The sequence below is a fragment of the Anoplopoma fimbria genome, chromosome 12, assembly GCF_027596085.1.
Source record: "Anoplopoma fimbria isolate UVic2021 breed Golden Eagle Sablefish chromosome 12, Afim_UVic_2022, whole genome shotgun sequence".
Taxonomy (NCBI): Eukaryota; Metazoa; Chordata; class Actinopteri; order Perciformes; family Anoplopomatidae; genus Anoplopoma; species Anoplopoma fimbria.
In genome coordinates, this window is record NC_072460.1 from 11,342,909 (window position 1) to 11,363,596 (window position 20,688).

At 41.4% G+C, this 20,688-nt stretch overlaps 1 protein-coding gene across 3 annotated transcripts; it reads right to left on the minus strand.

Annotated features, from left to right (window-relative positions):
* Positions 1-7,100: 7,100 nt before the first annotated feature.
* klhl17 (kelch-like family member 17) lies at positions 7,101-20,389 on the minus strand. 3 transcript variants are annotated; one of them, XM_054608539.1, is made up of 12 exons: positions 20,312-20,389; positions 17,990-18,254; positions 16,891-17,012; positions 16,562-16,783; positions 13,584-13,700; positions 13,269-13,482; positions 12,223-12,367; positions 11,618-11,785; positions 11,343-11,431; positions 11,105-11,178; positions 10,783-10,964; positions 7,101-9,151 (listed from the first exon to the last, which is right to left on the minus strand). In XM_054608539.1, the coding sequence occupies exons 2-12, from the start codon at positions 18,201-18,203 to the stop codon at positions 8,923-8,925; spliced, it is 1,776 nt and encodes a 591-aa protein (XP_054464514.1). In that variant the 5' UTR covers positions 18,204-18,254; positions 20,312-20,389; the 3' UTR covers positions 7,101-8,922. The 3 variants fall into 3 exon arrangements, with proteins under 3 accessions (XP_054464514.1, XP_054464512.1, XP_054464513.1); XM_054608537.1 differs by having other exon boundaries at positions 13,251-13,482; XM_054608538.1 differs by lacking the exon at positions 20,312-20,389 and adding an exon at positions 19,569-19,608 and having other exon boundaries at positions 13,251-13,482.
* Between the last annotated feature and the right edge of the window lie 299 nt (positions 20,390-20,688).

Consider the following 20,688-nt stretch of genomic DNA (forward strand, 5'->3'; position numbering starts at 1 on the left):
GATGAGTGTTATCCAAGAGTGCGATCTGCTCCCTGCTGCAGTTAGACTTGTACTGAAGGAGAAGTGGGAAGGGTAAGGGCTGTGTAGTCAGACCGGTGAGAGTGTGTCTACGTAAGAGGGGTGGAGCTTGGGGCTGTGTCACAGGCTGTGTGTATGTGTGTGTGTGTGTGTGTGTGTGTGTGGTGAATATCCAGTGGAACTCACACCTTCTGTGAGTGGCCTCTGTCTGTTAAATCAATCCCAACAACAAAGACAGGGGGTTCGGAGAGAAGTGTGCCATTTCACACCTTCCAGGAGCCAAATGGAGCTTGTTGTTGGGTCATCACTGCATTGATTGGTCCCTAAACACACTGGATGGTGTGTGTCAATCAAGGGGATGATGGGAGCTTCCATTGTCATGCCCAGACATGAAAATGCCAGCACACTTGAGTAGCCTATTTTTTGATTGGCCCACATACTTTAAACACATCAGTGTCATTTTGAAACTTAAGTTTCTGGGAAGTCTTGTATTATGGTTGGCTCCCTTATTGTTTTTGTGATATTTTAACTGAGATAAACGCATCAGGTATCACATTGTTTTCAAACTTTGTGTCTTTACTTAATGGAATATTTCCTTCATCTGTCACTGGGATGGGATGGGTAAATAGTTGAAACAGGATGTTTGTATATTCAAAGGATCTAATTTTCATAAGGCAAGAGGTGTATGCAAACACATCTTGTTTGCATACACCTCTTGCCTTGTATGGAGTTTGTTCCTAAATGAGACATCTACCCCTTAAAAATGAGCGTACACATTAACTTTTTCTGCTTTTTATTAGTTAAAGCCAGCGTTTTCTTCTCAAGGGATGTATAGTATAATGTACATTCACTTACAAATACAGCCAACATCATATGAAGTTATTTGTGAAGTAAATCTTCAATCAGAATCAAATTAGCCCCTTTTTTTTCTTTGCCTTTTAGACCTTTAAGGAATTAAGTTAATAATTACAGTTTTTAGGTTGTAACACTCATTACTCATGCTAGAAAACATCAAATTTTCCATGGGCATTGTCAAGCGTTTTTATCAGTCAGACGGAGGAGTCAACACTCGTGATTATTTGTATTTGCTCAATAATTAGGTCATTGTCTGTGGTGAGCTGCTCTAATCATAAAATAAAACGTGGGCTGTCAGGTAACGCCAACCTGTTTAGCCGGATTATTTAAACGGTTGCACCTGAGGCAGCAACAGTCGTCAGCTTGTTTAAATCAACTGTAGAGTAGTCGTTATCACCTTCCATTCCTTGAAATACTGCATTATTGTTTGTTAAAACCCAGTTTGATGGGCCAGAGAGCTCAATCAATGGAGAATACTGATTGAATCGCATATGGTGAAACTAAATATAAATCATCTTGCTAAGTGACTGACATGATATAAAGGCAACTAAAGATAATGTATTTTATCACATCAGTAGATTAATTCAAAGCAAATTGACCTGTTTTTTTCCCCTCCATTTCACTAATAATGACTGCCACTCACATGATTTGCACTGAGTGCGGTTTATTCCATAGCATGTAGATTTATGCTGCTCATTGTTTTCAAATCATAACAGAATTGAAATTGGGTTGAATTGAACACCTAAGGAGAATCTTCACAGATGTTCTCCTCTCCTATCTCAAACATGCACACACAAGGATTTAAAATAATGGTGCATCATACACTACGGGTTTTATTAAGATTATTGTGCCAGAGGGAGCAACTCACCACCTCACCTGATGTGATCTCATGGGGAAACAGATGTAAACAAAAAGGAGACTGACAAAACAAAAGCAGAAAGCTTAAAGAGTCCTTATAAGATGGTTGGAGTGAAGCGGTCAACACTGGCTTCTATTCTTCAGTGAGAACTTAATGTGAGATTTCTGTCAGTTTTAATGTCTGTCAGCAGTACGATGCTTTCTAACGCTAACCTGAAGGACTAGATTTGAAACACTGTCTGTGAGCCCTGATGGGTTGTATTTTGTTTTTCAATTGGAACATTGGAAAGAAATCTGATCATTTTTCTGGATAAATTGGGATCAGTTTAAAATGACGTAATCATTTATATTCATGTGAAAGCACAAGTCTGGTTGTGCATCATCGAGATAAACGTGATAATACACGCAGCCATCATGGTGACTCACCTCTCTGATGCAGTACCCATGAAGGAGGCCGACTGGGAAAAACAACCTGGGATTTTTTACTGTGATGTCAATCCAGTTTCAGTTAGATGTTTCAGGTTAGGTGCATCATCCGTCATTCACCAACCATTACAATTATCAGGTAGAATGCAACTATTGCCACAGTTCATCAGATACCGACCCAGAGTGGGTTAACAGATATAAATCTGCCCCCAAAATACAGTAAAATAGTAATCTTCATCTCATTTTAAACTTAATGAGATAAATATATTTGTCCAGGTATTTCATTTCCCCAGAGACTGACTCTTATTTTGACTTTGTTACTCAACAACACTTTCAGTTATGTTATGTGATGAGGCTATGATGTCAGTATGCTTCAAGCCTGCCCCCCCCTTAACCTTTTCAATGACAGGATTTGGGAGGCTGCATCTGACCATGCTTGTCTCACTTTCAGAAGCCAATAATCCCAACAAGCACACCTTTGGTGATAAGGGGAGGGAATTTCTTGTCAAAGCTCTCTTTTTTCCATTCTTCACAAAACTACTAAAATCAATCTTATGTGTTAACCAGGGGCAACATCATGAACAACTTTGAGGAAAGACTGTGTGAAAGATTTAGACACTTTCACCATATTATTGTATCTCTTCATGTCCACTTATATGATTGGTCCAGCTTTCAAGTGAGGCTGTTTGTGGCGGCTTTTAGCTTTTGTTGGACGTGGTTGGACAACGTATGTGGGATTGTATGAACTAGTTTATTTCAAGCAATCTTAACAGGACTCTAGTGTGATCATAGACTTTAGTTTGAATAGCAGCAAGTGTGTTAGTTAACTCACTTTGTGGGTAAGTTTAGATAACTTCTGTTGATCTCACTCAGTTTTGTGTCACATTGCTCAACTGGAAGTGGAAATACCGGTTGGCTTGCCAAAAGCAACACTTTATCTAGAAAGACAAACAGCAATTTTTTTCCCACTCCATTTCAAATGGGGGGTTCACAGTACCTGAATGAGCTGTTTCCTAACAACAGCACACCTAGTTTCCCATTAAAAAGTTAAGACTAAATTATTTATTATGTTTCAGTTTTTCAGTCTGTGCTCACCACAATAGTTTGAGTTGAATCTGCCACTTTAATTGTATTATTTGTTCCAAGGAAGAGATGCAAATGTCAGTTTCATGTCATTGCCTCCATGTGTGGTGGGTTGAACTTTGGTTCTCCCTATGAAGTAACTAGCTTGTGTTTATCCAGACTCAGCGGGTGAGAGCAGCGGTGAAAAAGTCACACCTCAGGCCAGTAAAACGGAGTCTGGACATGAGGCACCCAACATCAGGTGTCCAACAGAGAATCTGACGTGCCAAAGTTCTCACACAAGACGACCATAAAGGAATCTTAATTGGACCCCGGCCCTCCTTTGAAGGCAAGATCAGTCAAAGTCAGATTAACTATTTCAAGTGCTCAATTCAGTAGATCCTTGTTTTTGTTGCATACAGTTATATGATAATAGGGAAGCAGTTAAACGACCAAACATAAGGATGTTTTAATATTTAGGCAACAAATGGTCTTACATTGAATTGATTCAATTCAATTCAATTCAGTTTATTTTGTATAGCCCAGAATCACAAATTACAAATTTGCCTCAGAGGGCTTTACAATCTGTACACATGCGACATCCTCTGTCCTTCCCTCACATCGGCACAAGAAAAACTCCCCTAAAAAACCCCTATAACAGGGAGAAAAAAGGAAGAAACCTATGGGAGAACGACAGAGGAGGGATCCTTCTCCCAGGATGGACAGAATGCAATAGATGTCATGTGTACAGAATGAACAGCATAACAGAGATACAACACATTCAATGTATATGACATAAATGATTCATATAATAAGACTACTTATAATAACAGCAGCAATTATTACAGTAGAATTATAGTTATGAAAATAGGGACAGTAACATAAATGCATGCAAAACATAAATGCATGCAGAGTATGTAAAATATATAAATCGGTCTGATACAGCAGAACAGCAATAAATGACAGGCATGCAGGTAGATGAGGTTCGACTAGCAGGTGCAAGATAGACAGACGGGTGACAGCAAACAGACCGAGGGAAGTTCAGCGTGGACAAATTGAGGACAGTAAGTTGCTGTTACGTTGTAATGTTTACACATTTAATAATTTACTATCTGGCATGTTTGTCCTTGTTTTGTCAGAATTGTCAAACCTTTTTCAAAGCGACACACAATATTAATTGATACACTAATTACAGGTGCAATGTTTAATGTCCAGGGACCTGCTCCAAAAAAATGGGGGGCACCAAGTCACATCTATGATTGGGTCAATTCAATCTCAATTTATAGTCATCAGTTATTTGAAAAAAATCCAACTACTAACCAACAGAAGAACGAGAATACAACCAAACTGCTGAAACTCTGAGAGCCGGTCAAAATAACTCGGCTATCTTATAATCTTCACGGGTGCCGTCGGTTTATAGTTTACGCTAGCTATCTTTGTGTTTACTGAGCCACTAACCGAGGCTCTAAGGTCATGTACACTTTGATAGATTGTTTATTGGATTAAATCTTAAATGGCAAAAAGCGACAAGACAACTAGTATCTTAATCTTGTCAATCGTGCCGAGAGTAGAGGGTGCTGCGGCTACGTAGACGGCCCCCCAAGGCCGCAGTAACTTGAATGCAGCCAGCAGAAACCTCAGCACCGTGAGCCACAGCAGGCTGGCTAGGCGTTGGGTCTAGCCTGTGTAATGGCAGCAACAGAAAATTGGCTGATGCGGCTAGTAGTTGGGGTAGTCCCCCAGGGTCTGACCCCGCTGCTGGAGTTTGCACCGCTGAGTTCAATATAACTGATGCCCACACGTCTCCCAGAACTGTGCCCGTTCGCCACTTTAGGGGCAGTGAGGACATGATGTTTTCTGGTTTCTGCTACTTTTAATTTAATTCAACAAACAAACTATCAAAACCCACAAGGACAATGGATGCATCATTAATACCTTCGGGGCAGACTGGACGCTACAGCGACTTAATATACAAGAGAGGGCGGGCCGGGGCTGGCTGGTCAGCATGCAATTTTTTCGCTAGATATCTCTGCAACACAATATATTTAGACGTCTTTGACATAACATTAACACTGTAACATCTTCACTTTCTGTGGATGTTAGTTCCTTTTTTGAATGTTTTAATTGTTTAAACTGGCAATTCTCCCATCTTGCTCCTTTCATAATATCTCACTGTAGTAGCTTCCTTTTGAATTGTGATCTTTACTAGATGCTACTTCATGGCTTTTGTACTGTAAAGAGTTTCTGTTATTTTGTCCATCCACTGTAGGTCTGCTATTTGGCACAGCTCTTGCTCTTGTCCTTGCTTGAGCATTAAGGCCTTCCAGATTATTTCTTCTCTGAGTACACTTCCATGAGCTGTACAGTCATAGTTTTGGTGGGGTTGAGAGTTTTTCCATTTCAGGCCCGGTCTTATCTTAAGTGGTCGGTCAAATAGTGTATGGCCTCTCACAGTAGGTGTAGTGGTCCAGTTGACACTTCAGTCCTTCCAGAGAGGGTGACAGCATCATGGCCAGATAAGGGCTGTGCAGAGGCTGACACCAGGGGAAAGAGGAGAGGCTCCAGTGGCAGGAATGCTATCAGGACAAAAAGAAGCAACCGACCGCCTCCCAGATCAGTAGCTTTTCCAAAGTGAGAACATTTATCCAGACAGGGTTTAAACTCATTAGCATCTTCCTAGCAGCAGAGGTGACTGACCTTTAAATCTTAACACATGCATACACGTTTAATTGATACTCCACCCTCAATCTATCGTTTCAGTTATATTTGAGTGAGTGACATCATATGAATGGTCTCCTCTACCACATTTTATTACAAACATAATACTGACATTGTGTAAATTGTGTTTTAAGTCTCCCATCTCTACTTTATCTGCAACCACGATACATGCTTTTGTTTTTGCATTCAAACACCAGAAGTACAGCAAAGCCCCAAACACACATGCTCAGATGTGCCTTTTCCGTGTTGTCCTAAAACAAATGTTAAACTAGCTCCATGTGCAGTTATTGCCCTCCTTGTCCCATTCACCCTGTAGGTGTTTTGCATTGTGTAAATTTGGCCTGTGTCTCTATGTGTTTTTGGGAGAGTGGGAGTTTGAGTGTGAGCAGAGGCAGCCACAGGTGGGAATGCCATGTGACTGAGGTCAAGAAGGGTAAAGTGAGAGTGTTCAGCTGTCTGCTGAGATCACTATGAAAGAGGAGTATGTTGGGAAGGTACCAAGCCACGGTGTCTAGTGAGCCTAGCAACAACCAGTGCTAGCAACACAGCCTAATGTGTGTGTGTTTGTTTGTTTGTATGTATGTGTTTTCATTGGGCATTTGGCTGCATTTCTAATCCAGAGTGTCATAGTGAGTACAGTGAGGCATTTTTGCAGGGATAACATATCCAGGATGTATCTTACATTCTGTTCCACCCGGTGAGTACATGTGTTCAAACTTGTCAAGGCAGTTATCACATCTGAAAACATCTTTATTTCATTCTCTTTTACAGTGTATTGCTCCATTTCGCAATAGTGCAAAATTCAATATTTTTAAAGTTCTTCATAAATAACAAACATATAATAAATTAACAATAATCACCACATTGAACACAAACAAAAAAATAGCTACAGTCACGTTGAAATTGCACAAATGGATTTAAGATGGAACAATTTTTGTATTTACAGTTCAATCAGCAATATGGAGGCCAAAGTCTTGTGTTTTTTTGTGCCCATCTCTTAAAGTGTGACCCTGACTCACAGAATAACAGCATCTCCATAAGACCATCGCAGCCACTATTCTACCGGGACTGCTCTAACAAATGGAAAGTAAGGTTATTATAGATAAACAGAACCGGATCAACAAAATCCTTTTAAAAAAAAAAAAAAAAAAAAAAAAAAAAAAAAAAAGGCAACTTCTCAGAAGTTTGAATTAATATCACTGCACTACATCAAATCTGAACTGAACCCAGGTATTAATTGCATCTTGAATACTCAAGGTGATCAATTTATTTTAGACAATGCCAGTTCAGTGGTGACATTCCCAAGTCAGCCACCACACGTCATATAGCAAGTCTATTTATAGATAATTATACAGTTATTTCTAGTTCAACTTTGTTGCAATAGAGTGTGATCCATTTTAACAATGAGGTAATATAACATGACACCACACTTGATTATGTATGGAAGAAATTAGCACCAAGTGTCAACAGCATTACTCATTAGTGTCAAGTGTTGGTATACAGTAGGTTAACGAGTACTTGCTGCTTTAATGTCATGTGTCTAAAGGATTATATCCACCTTCATGTCCACCTAAAAATAACTGAAGTAGGATTTAAGACAATATAGATTCCTCTCATTGACTGGTCAATAGGTTTGCGAGCAACTAAGGCTTTTGCACAAATGTAGCAGACATAAGGTAGAATTTCATGTGAGATCATGCTTATGGCAGTGAACATTAAGAAATGCAAATGAAATGCTGCATATGAAAATGCAACAATCGGTCCTCTTAACCAGGAGAAACTCTGAATGCACACAAACTGAACAACAACCTCTCTCTCCCTTAGACATTCTCTTTGTCATTTCCAATGACGATATGCACATCACACACCTAAATAAATATATTTAAAACACTCTTAAATAGGCATAGGTCTGATCTGGGTCCTTCCTTTAAAACAGAATATATTATAATTTATATATATTTTTTATAAATACATATAGTTCACACAATTCTTCTCTATTTTATAAAAAAGGATCAAGCTCATATACAGTTCTGAGGGGCTGACTTCTCTCTGTCGTCTGTGTCCATGCTGTCCTGCAGTGTGGGAAGGGTTTATAACATTGCCTGTTACTGCCACCTAGTGTGGCACAGCAGCACTACAACATTTTATCCTCCAGTTCGGAGTGAATGCCAATCCGTAAACATGCATGGTATACGGAAGTCAAAAGCTTCATTCCAAAAGTAAAATCATTCAGTTTCATTTTTTTTTTTTTTTTTTTTTTTTTTTACATTATTGCAAAAAATCCTGACATCAAAATAAAAGTATTGCAGAGGACAACAACATCAAACCAAAAACATTTACATCACAGAATTAAGTGTCCACCATGTTTCACGATGAGTGTGTCAAACACTGGAGTGGTGGGAGAAAAAAAGTGCTTGAGGAAAGATCGGTCAATGTGAACACATCCGGGCACATCTTTGTACTCTTGAAGAAAGTGGAGGTGGCATCTGTATGGTGGAGCTGTACAGTGGAGTTTCAGGCGTCCAGACCAGATACAGTGCAGTCCAGAATGAATGGCAAACTTGGTAAAGAGCTGCCAGATTGGTATGACCAAAAAATGTAATGTAATATCTTATGGAGGATCATTCGGGAATCATAAGTCGTCCCTTAAATGTTCAAATAATTAATAATTACCTTTGGAACATTTTATTTTGGGACTACAGGGTTCTGCACATTCACTTCTTTGTGTTTAAATTATTTTATATATTTTTTTAAACCATTGTTGGCCAACCTTTACCAAGAATGCCACTAATTTTGGAAGGTACTGTATATTAATGACACCAGGAGCCTTATCCACACCTTCCCTCTTTCTCTTCCCCCTCCTCCATCCATTACCTGTCCACTCCCGTCCTCCTCCCAGTCTCAAACCGAGCAGTTGCGTTTCTTCCCAGAGCCGGTCTGGGCTGTAGCAGCAGAGGCTGAGGTCAGCCAAGTGGTGACCCCGTGTCAAAGGCTGGTGGAGGAAACCGAGAGGGTGGGTGAGGAGGGTGGTGGGAAGTTCAGCAGCTCCAGCACAGCCACGCCCACACTGCTGCGCCGTGTGAACATGCAGGAGGCCGCGACCCATTTGTTGCTGCGTGGGTTGTACTTCTCAATGGAGTTGAGACTGGAGCTGCCATCGTTACCTCCCACTGCGTATAACCAGCCATCCATAGCCACCAGGTCATGGGTGCTCCTGGAAGGAGGAAAAAATCAAATTAAGTATATAAATTCCACATTATGTGGTATGGTACTTTGGATTATTTTATGGAGCACTAATCAGGAGTGAGTAATAATCACTATGCATTTATTACAGAATGCCGATAGAAGCTTGTTAATTTAGAGGGTGCAGTTTAGGCTTTGCATTACATCCAAAAAATACAAGCCCGCTGCATGAACATCATCAATGATTGCGTAGAAAAAGTGAAAGATGACTAAAGAGATTGTTAGATGCACAGATGGGACAATAACTGATATATTTGAATTTAGAAAATACCAAACGCTTAATTATTATCGCATTTGCTAATAATGAACACAATGGTGAGTTCCTTCTGTGCCAAACAGTTTGAAGACACCAGGAAGTGCCAACAAAACTTCACTTAATTATTAATCATAACATTGGACTGGTGGAAAAGTTAATGGTTCATTGGGATTGTAAAAAGAGAGATCTTTTTCTGCCATCAAAGAAAATGTTGTTTCAAGTTGCTGTCATATCACAATATAATGAGATTAGTTTGGCCAAGACAATTATTCTACAATATTTTCACATTAGCACATGTATACAATTGAATAGTGATAGATTAGTGGTCAATACAGCGTGATGTTTTGGACTGTGCAAATGGAGTCTCTTAGAAACTGGATGAGGAAAGCACTCAAAGCCAAACAGCTGATTAACAAATGGGTTATTCATAAGGGCTGCATAGTCAACTGTTGTCAGGTTTCCCTGCTCCTACAGGATACTAACTCACACACAAAGTGTGTCTCACAGTGTGTGTCAAGGGGCCTGGGGAATAAGTGAATCTGCTGAAGTGTCCTCAAATGCAAGACTGCTACAGTTTTAAATCAACCTCTCTGATGCCGATCTTATATTACGACAATGCTGTGAGGGTGTGCATGCACGGCAGCTTTGATGATCACCCGTAGGACAAGTTTCCTCTTCTAAGAAATAAGAAAGAGCCGACTATTGTGGAAAATAGGTCATTGGATGTTTAGGCCATAAGAAGGTTTAGGCAGTAAGGAAGACATCCAAATGCCCCAAATCCTACGCCTTGAAGAGTAAAGATTTTCCACAGAGCTAAATAATCGCAGCAAGGGTAACTATTTTCTTTACAAGCTCAACACAGACAGCTTGTTCATTAGCTTTTCAAAAGGGATTTTATCTTCTCCTTGGTTTAAGGCAAAACCACAGTATTTTTAAAAACACAGCTATTGGGATTTACGCCGTCTTAAATAAAGAAACCCAAATGCCTTTTTTTTTTATAAATCAGTAAAAATAAAGGAGATGGTTTATTTCCGTTCATAAATTATATTCCTTCTATATGGTTTCATTTTATATCATGAGTGTGAAATATCTGGAGTTACTGAATGTGACATGTATTATTTAATCACTTTGACTATTGTATGAGTATGGTTTTTTCTTAAAAAAAAAAAAACATACTCATGTTAGCACAGTTAGCTACATATTTTCGACTTTGCTAGACATGGTTAGAAGAGTTGATTTCTATTCTTTCCTTATCATACTAAAACTGTTTTGAAAGACATCTTTGGTCACTGGACCAGAACTTGCATATTCTGTTTTTACCAATAGGAAACTGGGTGCGGGCTAACCTGCGTATGTTCATGGGGGACACTCCCTCCCAGGTGTTGGCCTTGGGGTTGAACCGCTCCACAGAGTTCAGGCAGCTGGTGCCGTCGTTGCCCCCTGCGACATACAGCATGCCGTCCAGCACGGCCACCCCGGCACTGCTACGCCGACTCAGCATGTTGGCAATAGCCGTCCATGTGTTGCTCTGTTTGTTACATCAAGAGACTGAGCATTGGTCACAGGTTCATAGATACATTTGTAGTGTATGTGTTTTGTCTACACATTCAGTTGATTCTGGCAACAGACAAGTTACTTTGATGATAAATTGAACAGCATCCCATTTACCTGGGGGTCATATTTCTCCACAGTTGCAAGATGTGAGGAGCTGTCATAACCACCCACTGCATACAAGCTGCCATCTGGAGCGGAAAAAGGGAGTAAACACTCACAATGTAAATATTAGCAGTCGAATACAAAGATGGTAACTCCCTCTTGATTTCAAACATTAAAATGCAGACAGTGAAACATAAACACAAAGTAGAACAGCAGGTTCATAATATTCTGTTTATTGGTAAGTTCCTACCCAGAGTTGCCACTCGGACATATCGCCTACGAGTGCTCATGGCAGCTATCGAGGTCCATGTACTGGTCAGAGGGTCGTAACGCTCTGCACTGAAAGAGAAGAGAAAGATTTTCTTTTATTCATAATAATGATACTGAAAGGCTGCGCTACTTAGAGAACCTGTCTTTGAGACCGGGCCTAGAAAACAGCATCAAGACTACAAATAACAGCAACAATGTTGCAAATGTAGCTTAAAAGTATCTAGAAAAGCATTCATCACCAAAAAGTGTCTGTACCTATTGAGGCAGGAGGCTCCATCATAACCACCAGCAGCGTACAGCAGGCCATGCAGGACGGCTACACCCAAACAGCTCCTCCGTGTGCCCATAGAAACCTCTGGTTGCCAGGAGTTAGTGATGGGGTCGTAGGACTCCACAGTTGCGAGGTCTGAGGTGCCATCATACCTGAGGAGGCGTGGATATAAATAAATGAGCACAAGCTTTTTGATGACCGACGTGGAATACTGTTGCCTTAAATTTTCTGAAAACTAGAATTACCACGTTGTGGCTGTATGCCTCAGGAAAAAATGTCATGTTGCAGTTTACATCCATGTCCGTCTAAAATGCCATCACTTCATCATTTAATCCAGTTAATTAGAAGAAGAGGCATTTGCATTGGCGAAGGCCATTAACAGCTTATCAAGAGCACAAGTATAAAGCTGTGTATTATTTTCCATGTAATCATCCACACATTAGGCCAAAGCTTCCTTTTTATAATCAAGTTTAGTTCCCATCATACAATGTGGAGTTTGAGTAAGAGATGGTAGGTTAACTAGTTTTTTTTAACCAGTTTACTACTTTTTTAACTAGTTCAAGGTCTCCATTGTAGTTCTTACACTCACCCTCCAACGGCATAAAGTCTGTTCCCAATGGCTGCCACGCCCACCCGTGCCCGCCTAGTGGACATGGACGCCACCATGTGCCAGCGATCCGTTCTGGTGTCATATGCCTCGCAGTCTCCGTGGATCGCAAACAAGCTGCCCCCACCTGCAGACACACAATATGGTGAGACAACAATGCTTTGACGTGACGCAGTAGAGTAAATATGAAAATATAATAATATAAAAGAACATAGTGATTTTAGCCTATGCCAAAACACATAGGATTGAGCTACTCAAATATCTATTTCTGCGCCTTATGTCCTTGACACCGTGTCCTAACTGGCCGTGAGCAATTCAGCACTTTGCAGCAAGGCGTTGGAGCTGAACTTTTGATGGACCCCAGTTATCTACACGATAACACCTCATTTAAGGTTGATGTTGATTTATACATTGTGAAGCTTAACGTAAATTTAAATTTCATTTAAATTAATGAAAGTGACGTGTGACTCCCGTCATGCTGTGCATTCAGTATGCTTTTTTCCCCACAACCGAATACTAATTCGCATATTAAAAACTTAACACCGCCTACCGAATGGAGCAAACAGTATAATTTTACAGCTAAACAGGTCACTAAATATGTTTCTGTAAATATTTGATTAGTAGACAATGCGGTAGCAGAATCTTGATTTATATTTGATCAGCGCTGCCTAGATTTACAGTTTGATCAAAGTTTAAAAGCTTCACAGGTAGGGACTGACACTGCCTAGAGACTGGTTGTTTTGCAAATGACCAAATTATGAGCACGAAGAGGAGCCAGTGGAACCTGTCTCATGTACTACTGTAAGTATATAGTGACAGTTTGAGCAAATATGACAAAAAGTTTTAATGAAAATTAGTAACTCATTTTAAGGCATAATATGATAAAATCCCTTACAATATCTAATATAATTGCATCAGTTTTTTCATCTCCCAGCATAAAAATACTGATGTTTGCACGGACTTTAATTTAAATTAATTACAGTGTGGCCTAGGTGTACCCTACTGGGTACCTTCAGGGGCACACTGACCAACGGCGAAGAGCACAGGGCTTGCACCCTCACAGCGTCGCGGGCGCGTCCGGCTGTTGCTGAGGACTCCCCTCTGCTCGGGCATCAGGTGGTACTTGAGAGCCTCGATCAGAAGGTCCTTGCACTCAGAGTGGTGTCGCACCAGCAGCTCTGTATCCACGTTGCTCATCAGAAAGTCTCGCCTCAGCAGTGGCAGCCGCACACACTTCATCAGCTAACGGGGGCAGCAGAGGGGAAAGCAGGAAATGTGATGGAGGTGTTTTTTTATCCATGAGTATAGTAGAACTAATATAATAATAAGTAAGGCAGTCTTACCCAGGGTACATGTTGCCTGCGTCCATCTATATCATGCTTCACCCAGCTCAACACAGACCGGTACACTTCCTCTTCAGATGGCACGTTGAGATTGTCACTGGAGATCAAATCCAGGACCTGGATAGACAAGACAAAGCAGATGGGCAGAGACATTTTATATCATCTTTTACAAAAGCAACTTCCCCAAATTCAAACTACACGTGCCATTAACTCAACTGTGAACATCACAAAAGCACTCAAAGAATTTGCTTTTGAAAAAAAGAAACTGTGACATTAAAGGCTCCTTGACCAAAAACATATCGACACACAGGGAAAATAAAATAGTAAATTGTGTTGTCCAGAACAGAATCAGTTCCTTCACGACTGTTATGTCTCTTTTCTTTCCTTTGATTTGTTGTACTTTATCCAGACTGATAAGTGAAAGGTAAAAGCAGCGCTCTCCCTTAATTCAAAATAAAGCGAAACACAATAATGCCTGTGTTATATTACAGTCAGTATGTGGGTATTGGTCAGTGATATATTTAAGTTACCGAGTGCTGCAGTCGGAAAGGCTGGCTGGCACTGTTCCCAGATCAGCCCCAAAGCTGGCAGGGCTGGGTGGGGCCAGAGCAGCCAGCTGCTGCAGCCATCTAGCCCGGCAAGATCAGCGCAACAGTTAGCAGCCTCCCAGGAACAGCCTGACCTAATCCACAGTCACACAGGAAAATACTGCCACCGCCCCGCCCTGCAGTCTCCCTTACCTCTGCATGTACTGCATCTCATTAAGTCAGTGTGCAGAAAAACAATCGTGTGTATGTGGAAGAGATTGGGTTTACATGTTTGTTTTAACTGTCCTTGTAGTATGGAAGCAGGAAAGAGGGATGCATGAATGGGTTTTGTCAAGATGCTTGAGATGTCTTTATACACCACGCCACACAATTAGTAGGATGCATCCATCCTTTGTTGTCTTTACAGTGTCATGCACATGATGCTACGTCAGAGAAGCATCACCAAATACGACCAGTCACAACCCTGCCCTGCCTTGCCACTTCCTTCACAGAACATGGACGTGAAATATGGTACATTTTTCCCAGCTCTGTGAGCTCAGAGTCCTTTAAAGCAGCCAGTACATAAATCGAGATCTGATGCAGATTTACTAGTGACTCGGAACAGCTGTGGACAGAATGAGACGATGAGCCAAATGAAATAGACTGTAAGAAAAAAATAAAAATCTATTTTTAATGTGCCTTTTTGCAGCATAACTTTGACTGTTTTGATGGACAGTTCATTCGCAATCCCATTGCAGACTCAGGCCTTTGAAGGCCACGGACAGACTGAAGCATAGTGTTTTACTCTCATGGAGCTCAATCTCTTTAGTTTAGTGGGGATTGTTCCTTAGAGAGGCGTGGAGATAGCGGCAAGGTGATGCTTATTTTCCTTTTAACTTTAATTTCTTTGCCACGTGGCAAGGCTGAACAAGGCTTTTGTTTGAAACGGACACCATTTCGCATAAAATATGAAGCTGGTTTCTTATTTGTTTAGACATCAACACAAATCCATTCCTACTCATGATTGGATCAACGTATCACCTGCTGCACTTTTAGATGCAGTTTGATATCTGGAGGCTAAAAAACTATAAAACAAATAAAAGAAGCAACAAAACATAAAAGAATGTGAAAAGATATAACAAAAACAATACAATTGGGTTTGTAAACGGTGCAGTCTAACTCAGTGTTAATGTGAAATGCCAATACAATTTAGGTATATAAATATGAACAATAGAGTTTTGATGCTCACACTTGAAATTATAAGCCTGTTTATCTCCGATCATAACAAACATGAGCCCCTAAACATCTGACTTGTAAATCAACTGTGCATTGACAGAAGGTCCTAATCCTGTGTGTTGATTTTGGGCGGTGGGCCTTCCTTTTGTTTAAGTTTAGATCAGAGACTATGCCTACATTGTTTCTTTAGCCATCATACAATCGGCATAGTTTCTCATTTTTAGGAACACCCTGCTCAACGCATATTCACAGTAAGTTCTAAAAGGAGCAGTTGGTGTTTTTGCTTTGCTAAAGGGCAATTCAGCTGTTTATTTCTGTTGTTCGGGGATTCAAACTTCGGGCTGGAACAGCCCAGCTTGAATGCTAATACTGACCAAGCAAGCCTGACTCTTCCCTAAATTTCCAAAAACCTTGGCGGAAAATGGTTAAAGTAAAAAAATAAACCCTCCTTGATAGTTCAGAGAAGTAAGCAATGCTTCCACCTCTATACAGAGCTGTGGTAAATGCCACCGACTGTGACTTATTTCCCCTTCCGAGACAGGAACCACAGCATTGACACTGCTGAGCACAGCTGATGAATACGTGATAGTTTTGATAAGTTGACATGCCAGATAACGTAGTCCATGACAGCACAGGGGAATGAAAAAACACAAGAGACAGTGAATGATGCATTTAGCTGAGCAAGAAAAGAGGTCTTCCTAATGCATGGTAAAAACAACAGCATGCAAGCCTCTAATGTGAGAAACATACACAGGCAGCAATGCCCGTATTATTGAGGAAAGGTGATAAACAACATATAGGAGCTAAACTGAGTGTTTCTTAGTATCCTGCATGCTTATCTATGATGTTTATTTGGCATATTTCTAAGCAATTTGGTGAATTAATAAAGTTGAGTCATTCACTTGTAGTGAGCAGCCAGTTGTGAACCAAAAAGTTAATAACTGTGACAGACACAGTCACCGGCTTGATCAGGATAGGTTTTTGTCTTGTGAGCAGTTGCTTTTACATTGAAAAAGTATTCTACGTTTATACCTATGTTCCCCATGATGACGGAATATAACAACACTGCTAAATCAATTAAGCAAATGACTGAGGGAGCAATTACCAGTAGATGGATCTACCAACAACTGAATGTCCCATCATTAAAACTACTTCATTTAACAGCACCAGTTGGCAGAGGACACAGCAGGAGACAGAAAAAAGTATCGCCCTTACCTGTTTCAGTGGCAGCAGCATGAACTCCTCCGTCTTGGACACCTCCACAAAGTGCTGCAGGACGTACTTGTGGGCTGACTTGAGCAGGTCGCTGCAGGAGTGCGTGTCAGCGAAGCCTCGGATGCCCAGGCAGTTGGAGGGGTCGAGCTGGCTGAGGAGGAACTTACAGCAGGCGTCCCGCACCCCGTTGAGCTGCAGCAGGCTGGCTGCTGGGAGCAACGTCTAGAAAGGGTGCAATTACAGGTGGAAATACACCGAACCAGTTGATCAACAGGGTCAAAATACGAGTCTAATTGAATAATCTTTTCTATAAATCTGAAATTTTATACCTGCACGTTGCCTTCTCCGACCACAATCTCTGCTGTGTAGGCGTACTGGACCAGCTGCTCCAAAGCCTGACAGTCGATGTCATGAAGGGTCACATGGGTCTGCCGACTCTCCGACATCTCATCTGCATGACCGCACAGAACAAGAGCCGTTACATTTTTCCTATAAATTATAACCAGTAAAACTCTGGCTGGTATAATTGCCTTCCTGTTCAATCATGCTGACACATGGAGGTTCCTAATGTATACAGCGCTGCAGTGAAAATATGTTGCTACCCATTTAATCAGTTGTTTTTAACAAAGTTGTGTCGCTTTTTTAAATTCTTGAATCTATGCTTCCTGCAGAACTTTGATTCAGGCGGTTACACATCAGCAGTCAAATGTATCACCGATTATTACTTTTTCAGTCCAGATACGGATACTTGGACTTTGGATATTGGCCGTTACCAATTATCCAGTGTTTCATTAATAACCTGTATGCCTCACCGTTTTGAAGTGACTGGGATCATTCTTTTAATGTGTAAGGCAACATCAGGCTTGGTTTAAACATTTTCATCTGAAGGGGAGCTGTGATTTTGATGTTTGGATGATCATGAAAGATCTGCAGATTTTGTTAAAATGGGCCAATTAGTGTCTTGGTCAGACGAGAGGAAGCTTTACAGCTGATTCTCAAAGCCAGACAACCAATTGTCTGGGGACACATTGTACCCTCACAAAAGGTCTAGTGTTGGGAGGAAATGTGAGACACACACACACACACACACACACACACACACACACACACACACACACACACACACACACACACACACACACACACACACACACACACACACACACACACACACACACACACACACACCTCGTCTGACCGCCAGTGCCCCAGACAGGAAGAGGAGAGAGGAAGCAATGATGCTGAAAGGATGAGGTGGGATTCACTGCACGTGTGAGTTGTTGTGTTATCAAACTCTGAGCAACAGAGCAAAATGATGCACAGTCTGATGTCAGAGCATAAAGTGTCTGAGGCAGCATGCTGGGTTTCATAGATTTCAGGGATACAGCAAAGCAAAAGGCAGACTATGTGTGTGTGGGCTGCACTTACTGGTAAACATTGCATGGAAGTAGGGGCTGCAGGATGCCAGCACCACTTTGTGCGCCTTGATTTCTTTGTTGGAGACATGGAGCACGATGTCACACAGCAGGCCACGCTGTCGCATCCTGTTCATGGACACGAAGGAGTCGTGGTAGTGGCGCTTGGAGTTGTGCGAGATGCTGTGGCCATCGCGGTTCAGCAGCTGCATGCCCCCCTCCATCATGGTGCCTGAAGTGGCGGTCGCTGGCTCTTGCCTGGGCCGCACTCTGGGCAACTGAAACATGCAGAAAACAATTTTCATGTGTGTTAATACCAGCGTCATTAACTTATAAAAATGTCTTGTCATTAGAAAAAAATGTCGCCAGCGAGAGCTTAGTTGATCTGCTGGGAAGGCAGGTGTTATGACAGGTGTCTTGAGCAATGATTGTACCTATTTTCTATGTTATAGTACCCAACCTGACAGCTATGACAGGAAGCCTACCAGCATGACAGAAATCTCAGTACAGTTACAAAGTGTAGTAGCTTGGCTGGCCTAATTATTTGACATTAATCGTCAAGACTGATTAAATCACATTATGACAATTTAGAGTCAAGAATGGACTTTATTACGTAAACTTAAAACTTAAACTGGAATCAAATCAATTGGAAAGTCTTGGTTTTATCATATTACAATGACTCCTGATTGGCCAGTTTAATTGCACCAGAATAACTGTGGATACTCTGAACTGCTCTGATGCAGAGCTACCACATTATGTGTTGTTTAAAATATCCTTATCCTCTAGTGATGCTTTACTTTTCACTTTAAATGCATTATTCGGGTTCGTAAATATAGATGGTTGTTTGTGACAATAACACAAGCTTATCAGAACAAATAGGCAGCCACCAAAGCCTCATCAATGAAGAATATGGATCAGTTGGAAGTGCAAGACATGCAACGCTTTAGGCTAAAAGAAAACCACATATCTATTACGATGAAGTGGAGTTTCACGTCTTTCCAAATACTCAATTCACTGAGAATAAATACATCATAATTATGTTGTCATCTGTTCAGAGGCACTGAAAATACTCTGCACTGTCCCACTGAGGAACATATCAAATGTCACCACAGCTGCCTGGCGACTGGTTTCGGTTCCCATTTTCCAAAACACAATGGACCACAAAAAACACACCAACCATGTTCCTGTAGAAGGGGACAATCTGCTCTCATGCCCAAGGGAATAACATGAGACAATGGTGCAAATTGAGACATGGAGACAGGAGGTTGAGTCAGAAGCAAAAGCACAATGGCCACAGCTAAAACTAACAGAGTAAAAGCACTTGTCCTTTTCATCCCAGGCTCGTCTCTTGAAATCTTCTCTCCCCTCTCTAGCTCAAAACCTGGGCTGACATCCACACAAAGACTATGTGGCTCCTTGACAAACATGCACAAATGCTGCACTGTATCTCTTTTTTGGACACCTGAGGGATGTTTCTAATCATTGACAGCCTCCTTGTGTGTGCTTTGAAGAAACCCCAACCCCCACTCCATCTATTTTGAATAACAGCTGCTGCAACAGCAATACAGAGAATGAATGTGTCATGTCTTTACCGGTGGCTGTGTTGCGGCTATCCTTGGACGCAGTGTCTTCCTCAAAGTGATGGGAGCTAAATCAGCCACTGTCGCAGTCAGATTGGCTCAAAACCGGCACCGGTGTCTGTCTATCTGTCCATATTTCGACTCAAGCATACGAAATATGAGAAAAAAAGGCTGTGTTTCGTGCTGTATGTGGTTGACGTCAATGCAAAAAAAAAAAAAAAAAAATGCATGAAAGCTGACATGTTAAGGTGGAGCTGGATCTGCTGGAGATGGAGGTAGCACCTGCTCTTGCTGTTGAAATGTGACGCAGAGGGACGGAGACTGCGCGTTATCAATGCACGGGACGCTATGTCTTAAGCGCACATGTCAGACGTCTTTAATGGATGGTTTGTTTGTTTACTATTGGACGCGACATACACGACCTTAAGCGCCCCCCTTTGTCTGGTCACAGCCAGGAAGTGCGTTCAATTAATGAGTGTGAGCGCGCTCCAAGGGCGGAGTTTAACGTAGAAGCGCCATGATTGGTCAGAACCAGAACCCCCCAACGCCTCGGTTGCCCCGGTCACCAAATCAAACAGACAGTGAACACGACATGAACGGATCCTTATACTTCTTTGTAGTTTTTGAGTGGCTACATGAGCTGAAACTGTGGATTTGATAGCTTAGCATGAAGATAAAAGCATGTTATGTGATCATAAGTCATGATTTATACCAATATATGTGCTGGTTAGCTGACGTTTAAAAGCAGGACTCACCACTAGCCGTCGTCGGTGTCGATGTGACAGCGATGATTTCTTCCTGTTTGTAAGCTTACCCAGCGTTGTGGCTGCGTAACGCCAATGACACAATGACAACACACTTAAAGACAAACCCCCTGCTCTGCGAGCCTCCCGCCGCCTGTACCCCGTGAATGCAGCCGGTCATTCAGCGTAAACTCACGTGTAGCATCAAAACACTGCTTGTTCTTATACAGCTGTGGCAGTGAAATATCGAGGTTGCCGTGCTCGCCGACCTCTTTTTTCAATTTATGGTGCAATTAATTGTTAATAGTGTCACATTTGTTATGCTATAGCATCCCAACGTCTTCAAAAACCAAACAAAAACTCTCCTACCATGTGGGATCAAACAACGT

Coding starts and splice junctions, on each gene's coding strand:
- klhl17 (XM_054608537.1), bottom strand. CDS start 18,203: ATGATGGAGGGGGGCATGCAGCTGCTGAACCGCGATGGCCACAGCATC. Junction 16,784..16,890: donor TCGGAGAAGGCAACGTGCAG/GTATAAAATTTC, acceptor CACCCTTTCTAG/ACGTTGCTCCCAGCAGCCAG. Junction 9,152..10,782: donor TCCCCCATGAACATACGCAG/GTTAGCCCGCAC, acceptor TCCTCCTTCCAG/GAGCACCCATGACCTGGTGG.